Source organism: Phallusia mammillata, chromosome 8 (genome assembly GCF_965637545.1).
Source record: "Phallusia mammillata chromosome 8, kaPhaMamm4.hap1.1, whole genome shotgun sequence".
NCBI lineage: Eukaryota > Metazoa > Chordata > Ascidiacea > Phlebobranchia > Ascidiidae > Phallusia > Phallusia mammillata.
Genome location: NC_137259.1, coordinates 6,832,581 through 6,848,142, shown reverse-complemented (window position 1 = coordinate 6,848,142; position 15,562 = coordinate 6,832,581). Strand labels below are relative to the sequence as shown.

At 40.3% G+C, this 15,562-nt stretch overlaps 2 protein-coding genes across 2 annotated transcripts; both read left to right on the top strand.

Annotated features, from left to right (window-relative positions):
- Positions 1-1,685: 1,685 nt before the first annotated feature.
- Positions 1,686-14,080, top strand: LOC145204389 (adipocyte plasma membrane-associated protein-like). The gene is made up of 6 exons (XM_080076905.1): positions 1,686-2,062; positions 2,436-2,635; positions 3,102-3,329; positions 3,736-3,933; positions 4,767-4,914; positions 13,453-14,080. The coding sequence occupies exons 1-6, from the start codon at positions 1,794-1,796 to the stop codon at positions 13,634-13,636; spliced, it is 1,227 nt and encodes a 408-aa protein (XP_079933031.1). The 5' UTR covers positions 1,686-1,793; the 3' UTR covers positions 13,637-14,080.
- LOC145204533 (uncharacterized) lies at positions 5,834-12,404 on the top strand. The gene has a single exon (XM_080077122.1). It carries the CDS (start codon positions 6,663-6,665, stop codon positions 12,402-12,404), a length of 5,742 nt encoding a protein of 1,913 aa, XP_079933248.1. The 5' UTR covers positions 5,834-6,662.
- Positions 14,081-15,562: the final 1,482 nt, after the last annotated feature.

Genomic DNA, 15,562 nt, shown 5'->3' with positions numbered 1-15,562 from the left:
GTCATTAGTTAATAATTTGCCTGGCGAAACCGTCAACATGTTGCCCCGGTCTGTTATCTTCGCGCTGTGTTTACCCGGCAAACCGCAATAGTTTTTCAGGGTGTATATTTTATAAAACGTTACTTCAACATTTTATTCTTTATATTTCCTCGATATTTCCTAAACGATAAACTCAATGGCAATCATGGTCACAACAAAAAAAATCACTTAAATTTTAATTAATTATCTGGCGAAAACAAATTTGGGAAAGACGGTTTACTTTGTCAAAGATTTATACGTCTGGCTGTTAAATCCCATTCAGCACATGTCTAAGAACAAAGAACAATTCGATCAAGGTTACCAGAGAAAGATAGCCTATCGGTCTGTTTTTTTTTTCTTCACGGGGTTCGAACCCAGGACTCTCCCGGTGACGAATCCCGATCAGGTTTTTTTTATGTCTGTATGTGGGTCAGGCGCGCCGGACCATTCGGCCAAGTTCCTGCCCATCGGTCTGTGTTTTAGCCGCATGCATTTTTGGCATTCAATCATGCGCCCTCAACTTCAGCTTGTCTCAGGTGGATGTACGAGAGTTGAGTTGAGTTTATTTCGCTTGGTGAAAGACAACATAGCGCTAAACTAAAACCATCACCAAGCCGGAAATAGCTGCGCAACGTTGAAACGTTATGGAGCGCATAAAAGTGTCGGGCACAATAGGTGGATAGGAGCCAAAACGCGCTACACCTTCATTACAACTTGTAAGAATGCAAGAATGCGTGTTTGAATCGCTCTTCGTTATGATCCCGACTTGTAATTCAAAAGTAGAAATTAGGGCAAGCGAAAATGATTTTGATGTGGTTGTTGAAACTTTCAATTTGAGAAGTATGTCATTAAATTTCGAAACGGTCTTTTATATTGGTTGTATCAAAAGGTAGAGCTACTAACACTGAGCTTCACCTTTGGCCCGACCTGGGAACTTCTGGTAGGTGGCGCAAAAGAGCATAGGCGTTTATGGTGCTGTTACAGCAATTTGGGTTTATGGTAAGAATAATTGCTGAGTCAGCACCATAAACGCCTATGCTCTTTTGTGCCACCTACCAGAAGTTCCCAGGTCGGGCCAAAGGTGAAGCTCAGTGTTAGTAGCTCTACCGTATCAAAAAGGGGGCTTTTCAACGGGGTATTTACCTAATTCGCAACATCCCGAATGCAACGCTGCAAAATAATGACGAAATTCATGCTTTAGTTCGTGGTAACTGGCTCATAACTGCTTTATTGGTTTTATGAAGCCATGCCGTTAATTTGTTTAAAAATTACGGACTTTTTGCGGGACAGTTTTTTCTGATCACCGTAGCACAATCATGGATGGTGCTTACTGCTTACTGCTTTTTAATTTCAATGTATGGATTTACTACTCAGCAAATGGACACATCTGCTATAGTTTATTTGCCAGTAAATCGTTGTTGTTGGATCAATTGTGCTATTCATACTCATTAGATCTAATTGCTTTTTTGATTTAATTTTTTATGAGACTTTATGCATACGAGACTGTGCCTAAGCTAAGGGCATCAAGCGACTTATGTAACAATATTTCGTCCATTTTTGCATCATTGACATGACTTTACTTGTCTTAGTTTAGCTTTATAAAAGTGTATAATTACAATAATCATGTTTAACTTAAACAATGAAAACTGGTTCATTGTTTTGTATTTATAAGCAATGAATAAATTTGTTTTTTAAGGGAACTCACTAGATTGGAAACCAAGTGCCTTGCTAATGTAAAGGAGATTATAAGAAACAAGCTAAACACTAATTCAATAATGGCTGAATCTGGGCTGCGGAAACGTGGTGGTTACAGAAACCGAGACATAGTTGACTCACAAACTGGATCAAAGGAGACAAACCCACCAACATTTTCGGGACCCAGTAAATGGTTGAATTTACTAATACTCGCCCAATGCATCACAGTTTTCATTTGTGCTATTGGTTATTATCGTTCACCAATTGATGCAGTAGACATAAAAGATGTGGAGCTTGTAGAGTTTCATGGAAAATTCAGTCTCAATGATAAGCTAACAAAAGGAAAGAGGTAAATATATTATTATTATTGAAGTCATCAAGTGCGTTTTGATAACAATAAACTACTCCAAAAAACAATAAACTAACCCAAACATTAGACACTGACAATATTTAAAAGCAGGCATTGTGTGCTGCATGGAATTAAATATTGTAAATAAATGTTGTTAAATATTGTAAATAAATAAAAGTTACATTCTATTTCCAAAAGACTTTCTGTAAGTGTTATTGTGACTCACAAAAGGCCAACAGTTAGGCTTCTTTTTTTCATATTGCTATGGATTAATGTATTTTTATTGCTACTTTTTACATAAATTGTTATGAAGCTGTAATTACAACCACTCTTAACACCAATGAAAAGTAAATACTATCACTTTGTTTGTTAGGATATTAGGTCTGAATGGTCCTGAATGTATTGTGGAGGACAATGAAAAGAGGTTATATACAGGTCTAAGTGATGGAAGGATTGTGAGAATTTTACCACGAAATGGTGTTATAGGTGAAGGAAGAATTGAGACCATCGCCACTGGTGTCATACATGGGGTTTCTATGGCCACTACAGAAATTGCACACGGAAGACCATTGGGTAAGTTCAATTCCTTTTTGAACTAAGTAGTGTTTAGAATAATCGGTATACGGTATTTTACAAGTAAATTTGCAAGTTGTGCAGGAATATTTCGCTTTTTTGAACAATACATATTATAATACCATTACTAAATGCAAAAGGCATCTTTCACAATTAACCAAGCTGGTATTGTATGCACAAAAAGTGTTTTCCCAGTGGTTTATGCCCAGTTGGGGCTTGAAACAGAATTTGTGAGGCAGGGATTGTTACTCCTAACAAACTGGAGTGCCATTGGATGGCTACACCAGCCAACACGACTTTTTACCTGTCATCAGCTGGCAGTTGCACTGATAAGACATTTTGGGTCAAAACAGTGTGCCTTGTTAAAAGTGTGCTTGTTATCGGATATGTTGCCTAAAGTTTAAATTAAAAAAATGTATTGTAGGAATTATGGATCAAAAATTTTCAGTCATTTAACTGCATGTAGGTATGCGAATTCAGGATGACACTCTGTATGTTATTGATGCAATATACGGGTTCTACAAAGTTGACCTCCAGACAAAGCAATTGACTGTCCTTGTTTCTCCGAATGCTACCAACCCACCATTGGGATTTCCAGATGATTTGGTGATTTCAAAAGATGGCACTCTAGTTTACTTTACCGATGCAACTATTCAGTTTCCATACACAAGATTGATATATGAAGGTTTTGAAGGTATGAGAGTTGACCATTTAATTGTAATAGTTTTGACAACAATGCAATAAAAAAAACGTGAATGATATACATATATCGTTAAAAGTAACATAACAGCAGAACTGAACGTAATTGCATTAAATGGAATAAAACATTAACAGGAATCATAAATTATGCATTGTTTGTAATTTATTATTCCAATTTAATAAAATGATTTGTTGATTAACCAGTAAGTTCCAACATTTTGATTATCCAATTATCAGAACAATTTTTTTTTTCAATAAAACAAGGCATTCCAGTAAAACTTTTCTAGCAACTTAATACTATATATATTGTAAATTATCTGTTAATCCACAGGAAAAAAACGTTAGGCATTATGGCCAAATCCCAATAAATAAGTGTAAATAAAAAAAATATTACTGAATAGGAAAATGCAGTGGGAGGCTATTTCGGTACAATATGGAGACCACAAAAGTGGATTTAGTTGTAGAAGGGTTATGCTTTGCCAATGGAGTGCAATTGACTCCTGATGAAAGAACAATAATTGTTGCTGAATCAACTCGTTTCAGGCTTAGGTGGGTTGACACAAAAACATGGAAAACCAAAAAAGTGTTAGCTTTGCCAGGTAAGCTTTTTTGTTTCAAAATAAATTAAATATAAAAACTATTGTGCACTAAACAAGCAAGAACAGAAAATATTATGCAAGTAACGAAATCAGTTATCTTCAGTTACTTATTAAAATGGAATTGCTCATTTAATCCCATAAACAGTGATCGTCGATGACCATACTGTCTGTTGGAAAGTCTAATTGACTCAGTTCAACTATCTCTGTCTTGTAAACTGAGTTTGGTTTTGATATTTTAGCTTGATTTACATTTTTTCCACCACAGACTTGTCAATGCTTTTTTCTGTTGTCCTTTTTTTATGTTTCTGTTGTCCTTTTTTTATGTTTAGTAAAATCTGTGATGAAATAACAAACATAGTATATGTATGTTGTTTAGCAGGGCTGCTTGGCACATGTAATTTCTAAGTGGTTAAGCAAGGATAAATAAGTTAAGAAATGCAGCCATAACCACTTACCCACTACACTTCTAAAGTTGATCACATTATTTAACCATGTCCTATTACAATTCTTGCGATTTAATACATCACAATGACCTGATTGTCCTAATTCTCAACAGAGGGCCCCTTAAATTTGACTACATTTGTCCAAGCTAATTTTAGATACACTAATCAGTATATTATTGCTGATTGTATTAATGTGACATTTCACTTCATTTATTTTTTTCACAAACAGTTATATTTAATTGCAGAACAGAACATTTTTCATAAACATCCACTAACCTTCTGTTAAAACTTGTTTCAATCATTTGTTTGTTCCACAAAAAGCTGAGGTAACTGCCAAACACTGAAAAACATCATTTATGGATCAAGTGTTTAAAGTATAATCTCTTTCAGCAATGCCTGACAATATAAGAATGACAAGACATGAAACATATTTAGTTGCAACAGCCAATGTGCCCACATGGACAGTTAAAATAATGTCAATGTTTCCTATCCTGAGAAGAATTGTCACAGGTCTGGTGTCTCCACGAGGTCTATTCGGGTAAGAGCAAATATTATATTAGTGTCCCTATTCAAACTCTTGTAATTTGCATATATTGGGTAGGTTCAATTTATATCGTACTTATACTTTAGGTTTTAAGCTTGATGAAGTTTAGGTTAAGATTTAGTGCTATTTTCTAGGTGGTTTGACTTGGAAATGATCAACTGGGGTAAATTTACCCTAATTGATACATTTTATGTACCATGTGGATATATATTCAGTGGTGGGATTCAGCCAGTTTGCACCGGTTCTATAAAACCATCTCACGAAGTTTTATGAGATCAGCGAACCGGTTAGCATTACTGGTTACTGTCAATGGACTTTCTTTAACAGAACTGGCTGACAAAAAATTTAAAACATCTAGGTAATTCATGCAACACCTTATAGATGACCTAGCCACTATTAATTTTACTTTTACTACCTTGCTTTGCTAGTCTGAAAATCACTCCATAAAACACGTATAGTTTAAAGTTACCGCTAGCCTGCACCAAACATTTTTAGACAGAGCATAAGCACAGAATGTATATTCATGCTATAAAACTGACTGCACTGTAGGAAATTGATGTGTATAATGTAACAAAACTTTAACCAACACATAAAAGCATGATTTTAAAGTCATTGAATCAATATGGTCATAAATTTTGATTTTGTAAATAACTTAAAAAGTTGATCTGATTGAAGAAAACCGTAATGATTTTTGAAATCAGCACCCCAAAATTAGTCAATATCAGTTTTAACATTAAAGACACCAAAAATTGTGTTGGCCAGTGTATTCAGTGGTGGGTTTAACCAGTTCGCACTGGTTCTATAGAACCATCTCATGAAATTTTATGAGAACAGCGAACCGGTTAGCATTACTGGTTACTGTCAATGGACTTTCTTTAACAGAACTGGCTGACAAAAAATTTAAATCCCACTGTTACAGCGAGAATTAATTGTTCCGCTTGGGTGATTTCCGCTTGGAAGTTCTCGTTTATTCGTGACGTATTGAAATATTCATCCGCGACAGAGCATGTGCTTTGAACGCCACGTTTTTGTGAGCTGCGTTAGTTGCTAGGTTTGCAGTCAATTTAAGTGAATTTATCCTAATTTCTTGTGACTATTTTGTTTATAGTGAAACTGTAAATGTTAAGAGCAATAGCTAAAATGCTGAATTGTCAGTTGTGGAACCTCTAGCCGCGTGCTAGTAAAGCCCTGGTTACCCAACAGTTGGTATGTTTTATGTTTTTGCTTGATTTGTGTTTAACTTGTGTTAATGTGTATTTTAACAGTAACTTGACTTGTTATGAGTAATTTGGAAGTAATCTAATGTAAAATATGACCGATTAATGTAGATTTAGTTTAAAACCTTGTGTGTACTGTTAAAACTGCTTATTGTTTGATGGTCGCTATGACGTCATAATGTGTACGTCTGGCTTATGTATGTTATTTGTGGTTACAGAAAAACCGTTGCCGTTGCTATTGACGTTGTCGTCTTGGTTTATTCGTCAGCGTTGCCTTTTATCGCCAAAAAAGAACATTCGTTGCAAATGCAAGAGTGGGTCGTCTTGGAGGACAGGCTGTAGGACGGGCGCGTTTTACAAAAAGGGTTATCTAGTGTGACGAACGGCGCAGGGCCAGGCTGCGCACCTAGCGGTCGTTACATTAAAGTTTTTCAACTACGGACACTGTTGAAAAAGGCTTCTCAACTGATCGAAAACGGAGTTTCAACTTTGGACTTTGAATTGTGCATAAGCAAAGTTATCAAGATGGTTGAATCTCAACACACTCTTGTCAATTTGGTAAAACGTCTGAACTTGGCATATCAAGATGCAGAGGAAGTTATGATTGATTCCTCGAATGTGCAACAGTTAAAGGAGAAGATTTCATCCATTGATGTTTTGTACGACGAATGTGTTGGCAAACATACAACACGACTGGATTTTGTAAAAAAGAAAAAGGAAAGAAGGACAATTAATGCTGCGCTCTCAAGTTTGCGAAGTGGCAAGCAAGAATTTGATGCGCGCACAGAAGAATGGTTAGAGGAAGTAAGGCGTTCCAAACCGCCTGAACACTCGAGCAAGGAACCGTCTGTCAGCGATTTTGGTTCTAGAAGTAGAATTGGTTCACATACAAGTTCGAGGTCGAGTTGCAGACGTACTGAGGCGCTGGTAAATAAGGAAGTCGCGCTGCTGGAAAAGGAGTTTCTGCAAAAAAGGATGGAAACAGAAAATCAGTTAAAACTTCTGGAAGCTGACCATAAAATAAAGGCTGCCACAGTGGCAGCTGAGTTATGGGAAAGAACGTCTTCATCGGGATCATGTTTCGCTGGATTTCAGCCAGAGAAGCAAGTTGAATTACCAGTCCTCTTCTCACCTGAGACCAAACCCGAAGTAGTAAAAGAGGAAAAGCAAGCATCAGACTCCAGCATTATTAACAGAAGCAGTTCAGAAGCGCAGGTAACGGACATTCCGTCCTCCTCGCGTTGCGAACCTAAACCAAAAACGGAAGCACTGAATCATGAGCCGGAGGTGAGTGACCTGTGTCGTGTTGCTGCAGTCTTAAAGGCAGGGATGGAGCTTCCCAGGCCACAGCTATTGTATTTTGATGGTGATCCGCTAATGTACACGCGTTTCATGATAAGCTTTGACGAAAATATTGGTCGGCGGGTAGACAGCGACAGTGTGAAGCTTAATTATCTGATCCAATACTGTCGAAAAGAAGCACATGCAATGATTGCCTTTTGCATTGGCCTTGACTCTCCGGAAGGTTACCGAAGGGCTCGAGAGTTGTTATTAGAGCGTTACGGACGTCCTATCATTATCGCACGTGCATACGTGGATAAGCTAAGTCACTGGCCTTATCTGAAATCCGATGATACTGACGGATTGATAGAGCTAGCACAGGCATTAGAAGAGTGTCTGGTGACCCTGACTCATCTGGGATACTTCGCAGACATCAACAATTTTGAAAATATGCTGAATATAATAAAGCGATTGCCGTTTGCACTGCAAAGTCAATGGAGAAGACATGCTGCTAAAATTGAAAGGAATGGGGAAGAGCCTCGTTTCTGTCACCTTGTTGAATTCGTTAAGAAAGAAGCGTACATTGGAACCACGATGTTTGGTCGAGTGTTGGGTCCTCGGAAGGACAGAGATACGCAGAAAAGGCGCAGCAAATCTCCTACGACGAGGACAAGAGCATCGACTCATGCGACATCGGTTGCTCCGGGAAACGAGCGTAAGGCTGAACCTAGAAGTCCTCAGAAGCAGGGATGTCCTTTGTGCAGTAAATCACACGACCTTGGCAATTGCGACGTGTTCAAACGGAAAACCTTCGTAGAGCGAAGAAAGTTTCTGCGTCAAGTTCGGCTGTGTGACAATTGCTTTGTAAAGGGTCATATAGCAAGAACATGTAGTTTACCAAACTCTTGCACCATCGGCGGATGCCGTGGAAAGCATCACAACCTTCTGCACTGGACAGAATGGAAGACTTCTTCAACTGCACCCGTACGCGAAGCGTCTACGCAGGCCTCAGAAGAGAAACCGTCATCATCAAATGCAACTGTCACCTGGACTTGCATGAGCACTCATGCAGAGAGTGTGTACCTTAACATAGTGCCGGTAAAGGTTACGGCCAGTAATGGTAGAAAGCTGGAAACTTACGCCTTTTTGGATCAAGGATCGACTACAACCTTGTGTGACAAACGACTGATCGAGCAGCTGGACGTCGGGGGGAGAAAGACAACGTACTCCTTGACCACTGTCAGTGATAGGTCACAGAGAAGAGAGGGTTTGGCCGTCGATTTAACGGTGGCGTCGCTCGACGGGAAGCAATCCGTACGATTAAACGACGTTTTGAGCGTGGACAGTTTGCCAGTCTCCCCAAACAGAATACCGGAAGGGTCGCTTTGGCGATGGCCTCACTTGCGAAATTTAGAGTTTCCTGTCTTGCCCCATGGGGAAGTCATGTTGCTGATTGGAGCGAACGTTCCCGAGGTGTTCTGGATAAATGATGAACGAAGAGGCGGAAGAAAGGAGCCAAGTGCCGTGCGTTCTATGCTCGGTTGGTCGCTTGTAGGTCCATGTCGTAGTAATGGTTCAAGAAGTTCACAGATACGGGTGAATTTTGTAACCTCGCAGGACGAAACGTTGCACCAACAGATAAAATGCATGTGGGAAAGCGACTTTGGCCAAACCGCGTTGTCACCCGGAACGACACTGTCGAAAGAAGACAGGTACGCATTGAAACAGATGGAAAGCTCAGTGAAGTGTCATGACGGACACTACCAACTGCGATTGCCGTGGAGACCAGGTGCTCCAAACTTGCCAAATAATCGTGCTATGGCAATGAAGCGTTTGTCATACTTGAAACGGCGATTGGAAACTGATTCGCAGCTGTATGAGAAGTACAAGCAAACGTTGGATACGTACTTGAACGAGGGATATGCCAGACGTTTGAAGTGCGACGACAAGGAGCCGGAAGATGGCGCTGTTTGGTACCTGCCGCATCACCCGGTTGTACACCCGCAGAAACCTGGAAAGGTGAGGGTCGTCTTTGACTGCGCCGCCAGATATCATAATATTTCGCTGAATGACCAGCTTTTGCAAGGCCCAGATTTGCTCAACAGTCTTTTTGGGACGCTTGTCCGATTTCGCCAGGAACCAGTTGCTTTTGTCGCCGATGTAGAAGCGATGTTTCACCAGGTAAAGGTTGATCCGATCGATGCATCTGCACTAAGATTCGTTTGGTGGCCTGAAGGCGATTTGTCGCGTGAACCCGTTGATTACCAGATGCTGGTGCACATATTTGGTGCAGCCTCGTCTCCTTGCTGTGCTGGGTACTGTTTGCAGAAAACTGCTGAAGATAACAAGGAGAAATTCAGTTCTGAAGCGGTTTCGACAGTGAAACAAAACTTCTACGTGGACGATTGTTTGAAGTCCGTAAGGAACGAAGACGATGCAATCAAATTGGCTGGAGAGTTGCGTGAATTGTTGCAGCTCGGAGGATTTCGGCTCAGAAAATGGGTGAGCAACAGCGAGCGTGTGTTGTCGTCAGTCCCAACCGAAGATAGATCTGTACAGTCCATTATATTAAATGTTGATGTAAAGCACATGGAACGTGTGCTTGGAGTGTTGTGGAATTTTCGCTCCGACGTGTTTGAATTTGACGTAAAGGTCAAAAAGAAGCCTGTAACGAGGAGAGGAATACTTTCCGTGGTCAGCTCCTTGTTCGATCCCCTGGGTTTCGTTGCGCCTGTAATATTACATGCGCGAAAGCTTTTGCAGGAGCTTTGCAAAGAAAATTATGGCTGGGATCAGGAAGTTCCACCGGATATAGAAAAGAGATGGAACGCATGGATTTCTGAGCTTCCAGGTCTATCAGAAATTAAGATTAAAAGGTGTTTTCAGACCACTGGACTTGAAGTCAAGACGCACGAGCTGCATCATTTCGCAGATGCGTCTTCCTGTGGATACGGAACAGTCGCATACTTGCGAACAATGGATGAACAAGGCAATGTGCATTGTTCTTTTGTTACTGGAAAGGCCCGTCTTGCGCCTTTGAAGATGGTGTCTATTCCCAGATTGGAATTGACCGCAGCTACTCTTGCTGTCAAGATGGACCAAGTTTTAAGGCAGGAACTTGACTTGGATATCGGACGATCCGTGTTTTGGACCGATTCAACTGCAGTTCTGCAATCCATTTACAACGTAAATAAGCGTTTTTGTACCTTTTTCGCCAACCGACTGGCAAAAATTGAGGAAGGATCCGACGCGTCGCAGTGGAAGCATGTTCCTACTGCACTAAACCCAGCTGATGACGCATCTCGTGGGTGTACTGTAAAGGCTTTTCTCCAAAACAAGCGTTGGTTCACCGGACCTTCGTTTTTAGGCAGCGATGAACGTCACTGGCCTACGAATCCCGTGAATACCAAAGATGTTCCCGAGGAATATTTAAACATGAAACCGAAGAAAATGTTGGCTGTGCATGTTGCAGAGGAGCAGTGTTTGTTTGATGATTTAATTTGTCGCTATTCTTCATGGAAGAAATTAAAGAAGGCAGTTGCTTGGCTCCAGCGATTCGTTGACTATCTGCGTTCTAAGAAGGACCAACACCTATCCAAAAGACTGACTGTCGCTGATCTTGAAAGTGCTGAGCTAGCGATTGTCAAATATGTTCAAGGAAGACAGTTTTCTGACGAAATAGAGGCATTGTGCAAGTGCGAAGACTTAGATCGCACCGGGAAGAAGAAAGTCATGAAGAAACTGCCATCAAAAGCTCTTCATAGACTCAATCCTGTTTTGATTGGTGGTGTGTTGCGAGTGGGTGGCCGCCTGGAAAGGGCACCGATTCCCTTTGAAATTAAGCACCCGATGATTCTCCCAAACGCACATCACATTACTACTTTGATTATTCGCGAGACACACGCTAATGTTTGCCATTCCGGAATGTCGCACACTTGGGCAATTGTTCGTCAGAGATATTGGATTGTGCGAGGTGGTGTAGCGGTAAGAAGAATCCTTGGAAACTGTGTGTTCTGTCGAAGAAGAAATGCTTCAGTCTCGAAACAAATGATGGCCGACTTACCTGTTGAGCGCACGACTCCGGGTGAGCCACCGTTTTCGTCTGTGGGTGTGGATTACTTTGGACCCATACTCGTGAAACAAGGAAGAAGCGAAGTCAAACGATACGGTTGCATCTTCACGTGTATGACCGTGCGTGCTGTGCATTTGGAAGTAGCGCACTCGCTTTCTACTGACTCGTTTATTGACGCTTTCCGAAGGTTTATTGGAAGACGGGGAAAGCCCAGGCGCATTTTCAGTGATAATGGAACGAACTTCGTCGGCGCTGAGCGCATACTGCGCGAGTCTCTTGAAAAATGGAATCAAACTCACATCGAAGAACGTCTTCGCCAGTGGGGCGTTGACTGGTCATTTAACCCACCTGCCGCCAGTCACATGGGTGGCGTCTGGGAACGTCTAATTCGTTCGGTGCGCAAGATCTTGAATGTATTGTTGGGACAGCAAGTGCCTTCTGACGAGACGCTGAGTACGCTGCTTGTTGAGGTCGAGTTCATCCTAAACTCGAGGCCCTTGACTCCCATCAGTCTTGATCCTGCCGACAGAGAGCCTCTGACACCGAACCACCTGCTTTTGATTGGGCGACATGATATCTCGCCACCCGGAGTATTTGTGAAGGAAGACAACTACGTTCGACGACACTGGCGCCAGGTCCAGTACTTGGCCGACCAGTTTTGGGTCCGATGGACAAATGAGTACCTGCTGACGCTACAGACGCGTCAGAAATGGCAATTTCCCGAAGAGAACCTCGACGCTGGTGATCTGGTCCTGTTGGTCGACAACTCGGCACCACGAGGAAAATGGCTTACCGGAAGAATCGTAGAAACGTACCCGGATAAGTCCGGGTTTGTGCGAAGTGCTTTGGTTAAAACGCACGTTGGGTCGTTCAAACGACCGATCACGAAATTGTGTTTGATTATGAAGGCTTAAAGTGTTGTGTTTGTTCGTTACGTTTTCCTTTCTCGCTGTTTGTGTGTTGTAAAGATGTTCTCATGGGTTCGCACATCGTCGGGGGGTATGTTACAGCGAGAATTAATTGTTCCGCTTGGGTGATTTCCGCTTGGAAGTTCTCGTTTATTCGTGACGTATTGAAATATTCATCCGCGACAGAGCATGTGCTTTGAACGCCACGTTTTTGTGAGCTGCGTTAGTTGCTAGGTTTGCAGTCAATTTAAGTGAATTTATCCTAATTTCTTGTGACTATTTTGTTTATAGTGAAACTGTAAATGTTAAGAGCAATAGCTAAAATGCTGAATTGTCAGTTGTGGAACCTCTAGCCGCGTGCTAGTAAAGCCCTGGTTACCCAACAGTTGGTATGTTTTATGTTTTTGCTTGATTTGTGTTTAACTTGTGTTAATGTGTATTTTAACAGTAACTTGACTTGTTATGAGTAATTTGGAAGTAATCTAATGTAAAATATGACCGATTAATGTAGATTTAGTTTAAAACCTTGTGTGTACTGTTAAAACTGCTTATTGTTTGATGGTCGCTATGACGTCATAATGTGTACGTCTGGCTTATGTATGTTATTTGTGGTTACAGAAAAACCGTTGCCGTTGCTATTGACGTTGTCGTCTTGGTTTATTCGTCAGCGTTGCCTTTTATCGCCAAAAAAGAACATTCGTTGCAAATGCAAGAGTGGGTCGTCTTGGAGGACAGGCTGTAGGACGGGCGCGTTTTACAAAAAGGGTTATCTAGTGTGACGAACGGCGCAGGGCCAGGCTGCGCACCTAGCGGTCGTTACACCCACCATTGTGTATATATTAGTAAGAAGAGTTGTTCATGCTTTGAGGGTGATGATAAGTAAGTCTTGGGATGAATTGGATCTTTAACAAAGTGTTCAGTCAAAGTGTAGTAATTTTTTTATTGTGCATTCCGGGTTTAGAAATTTTTTAACACTAGATTTGGGCCATTTTGGTACTCATGCACTTAATATGGTTGATTTCTGCGCTTTCAAACCACTATTTCTATCTCACAGATTCTTTAATCAAGTTCACAATATTGCTATTGAAATAAGCAAAGATGGTGAGATTATCAACTGTTGGCATGATGTGAGTGGTAACCTGACCTTTTCCTTGACCCACATTGAAGAACTTAGTGATGGTCGATATGCACTTGGTTCTTTCATTGCCCAATTTATGTGTCTTCTCGATAAGCCATAAAGTTGCATTTAGAAGTAACACAAAATTCAGCCTATTATGTATGTATTTTACCAATATTTTAAAGAACATCTGAGTATGTTTCCCTAACTTGTACTAAAAACGTGAAATTTACAATGGACAAAAAGGTGCTCCCACTGTGCTTACGTCTAAATCTGTATTCTATAGCAAATTTGTACGAACAAAATCTGTGAAATTTACAATGAGCAAAACGTTGTTTTTTCGTATGTGATGTGACGCACTAAATTATACCAGTGTAATGTTTTTGTTTTTGTGCAGATCATTGAGCCCTGTGCTTTTTTTCTGTGACAGAATTTAAACTTCAATCAGGCATCATTTTTACTGCTGGTACTTTATGGTGTGATTGGTACGAAGAAATGTCAACTTGTGTAAATCTAATTATGCTAATTGTATTTGCCCTATCAGCAATAAAGTTTGCACCCCACACTTTTATAGCATTTGTGTCTGGAGACAAACATAATCATCAGCTTGTATTTTTTATCCGTACTAGTAAATTAATTATGGGGCCCCTTCCCTGAAGGGGACACATATTGATTTTACTCGAATTGTTTGTTTTTTTTCTTCCCAAAGTTTGTCCGACTCGTTTTCCATCAAATGTTTGATGGATTTGGCTGAAATTTACACATATGGTAGATATAGTTATGTAGATGTGCATCCCACTTTGTTTTTGTTGATAACCCCAGTATTTACCCCGCTAGCCCCCTAAAATGGGTATTTTTTACCCAAAGTTTGTCCAACTCGTTTTTCCATCAAATGTTTGATGGATTTGGCTGAAATTTACACAGATGGTAGACATAGTTATGTAGATGTGCATCCCACCTTGTTTTTGTTGATAACCCCAGTATTTACCCCGCTAGCCCCCTAAAATGGGTGTTTTTACCCAAAGTTTTCCGAATCGTTTTTCCATCAAATGTTTGATGGATTTGGCTGAAATTTTCACAGATGGTAGATATATTCATGTAGATGTGCATCCCACTTTGTTTTTGTTGATAACCCCAGTATTTACCCCGCTAGCCCCCTAAAATGGGTGAGTTTTTAAACAGTGTCAGAATTGGCTGAAATTTGGATTTCTTGAAAAGTATGCCATTTATAGGTGTCGATTGTTGTTTTCAACCCTGTAGTCCTAACATTTACCCCACAAGCCCCTAAAGTGTAAAACATATTTGTATGTTACTGGGCACCACAAACGAATAATTTCTTTTTCGCAATGTTGTTACAAGGGCAAGCAGTTGTATGTTGCTCGTTGGTGGGTTGCTTGGTGGTCGTTTTTGCGCCATGGCAGTTAGGGGCTTGTTAACAGCCCTATGACGTCAGAAACATTAACGTTTCTTGCTCAAAACACCTCTAGTGGTCGAAATTTTAAACATTGGCGGATTGGGCTGAAATTTTGCAGTACTATTGATTGAATCATTGTGGTTTTTATATATTTTTTAATTTGTGTGTCGAACCCAATTAGTTACCCTACTAGCCCCCTAAAATGGGTCAGTTTTTTGAAACGTTAAATAGGACATACTTCAAACAATATCTGGGGTGAATCTAATTTTATAGTTTGTATTCTACATAGCATTATTATTTAAGCCCAGTGCCGATCACTGTGTTTTACCCTACAACACCCGGCTTTCTTATGGTTATCTCTTGAATTGCATTATTTTCAACTTTGCATGTGTGGGGACCCATGAGTTTTTGCCTGCAGAAACGACTAAAGTTATAAACGACGGTGACTAATATGGGACCCAATACAAAATAAGCATAGGAAATATATTTATGTTCTAAAATAGGTTATAGTGTATATGCAAGGGCAATATGTGCTAAGCCACCCTTCTAGTTTAATTAAATATTGATATTCACACATGAACTTAATTTAGTGACTGTGTTATTGTGTTTTTGTTGAATATCTTTTACACCATA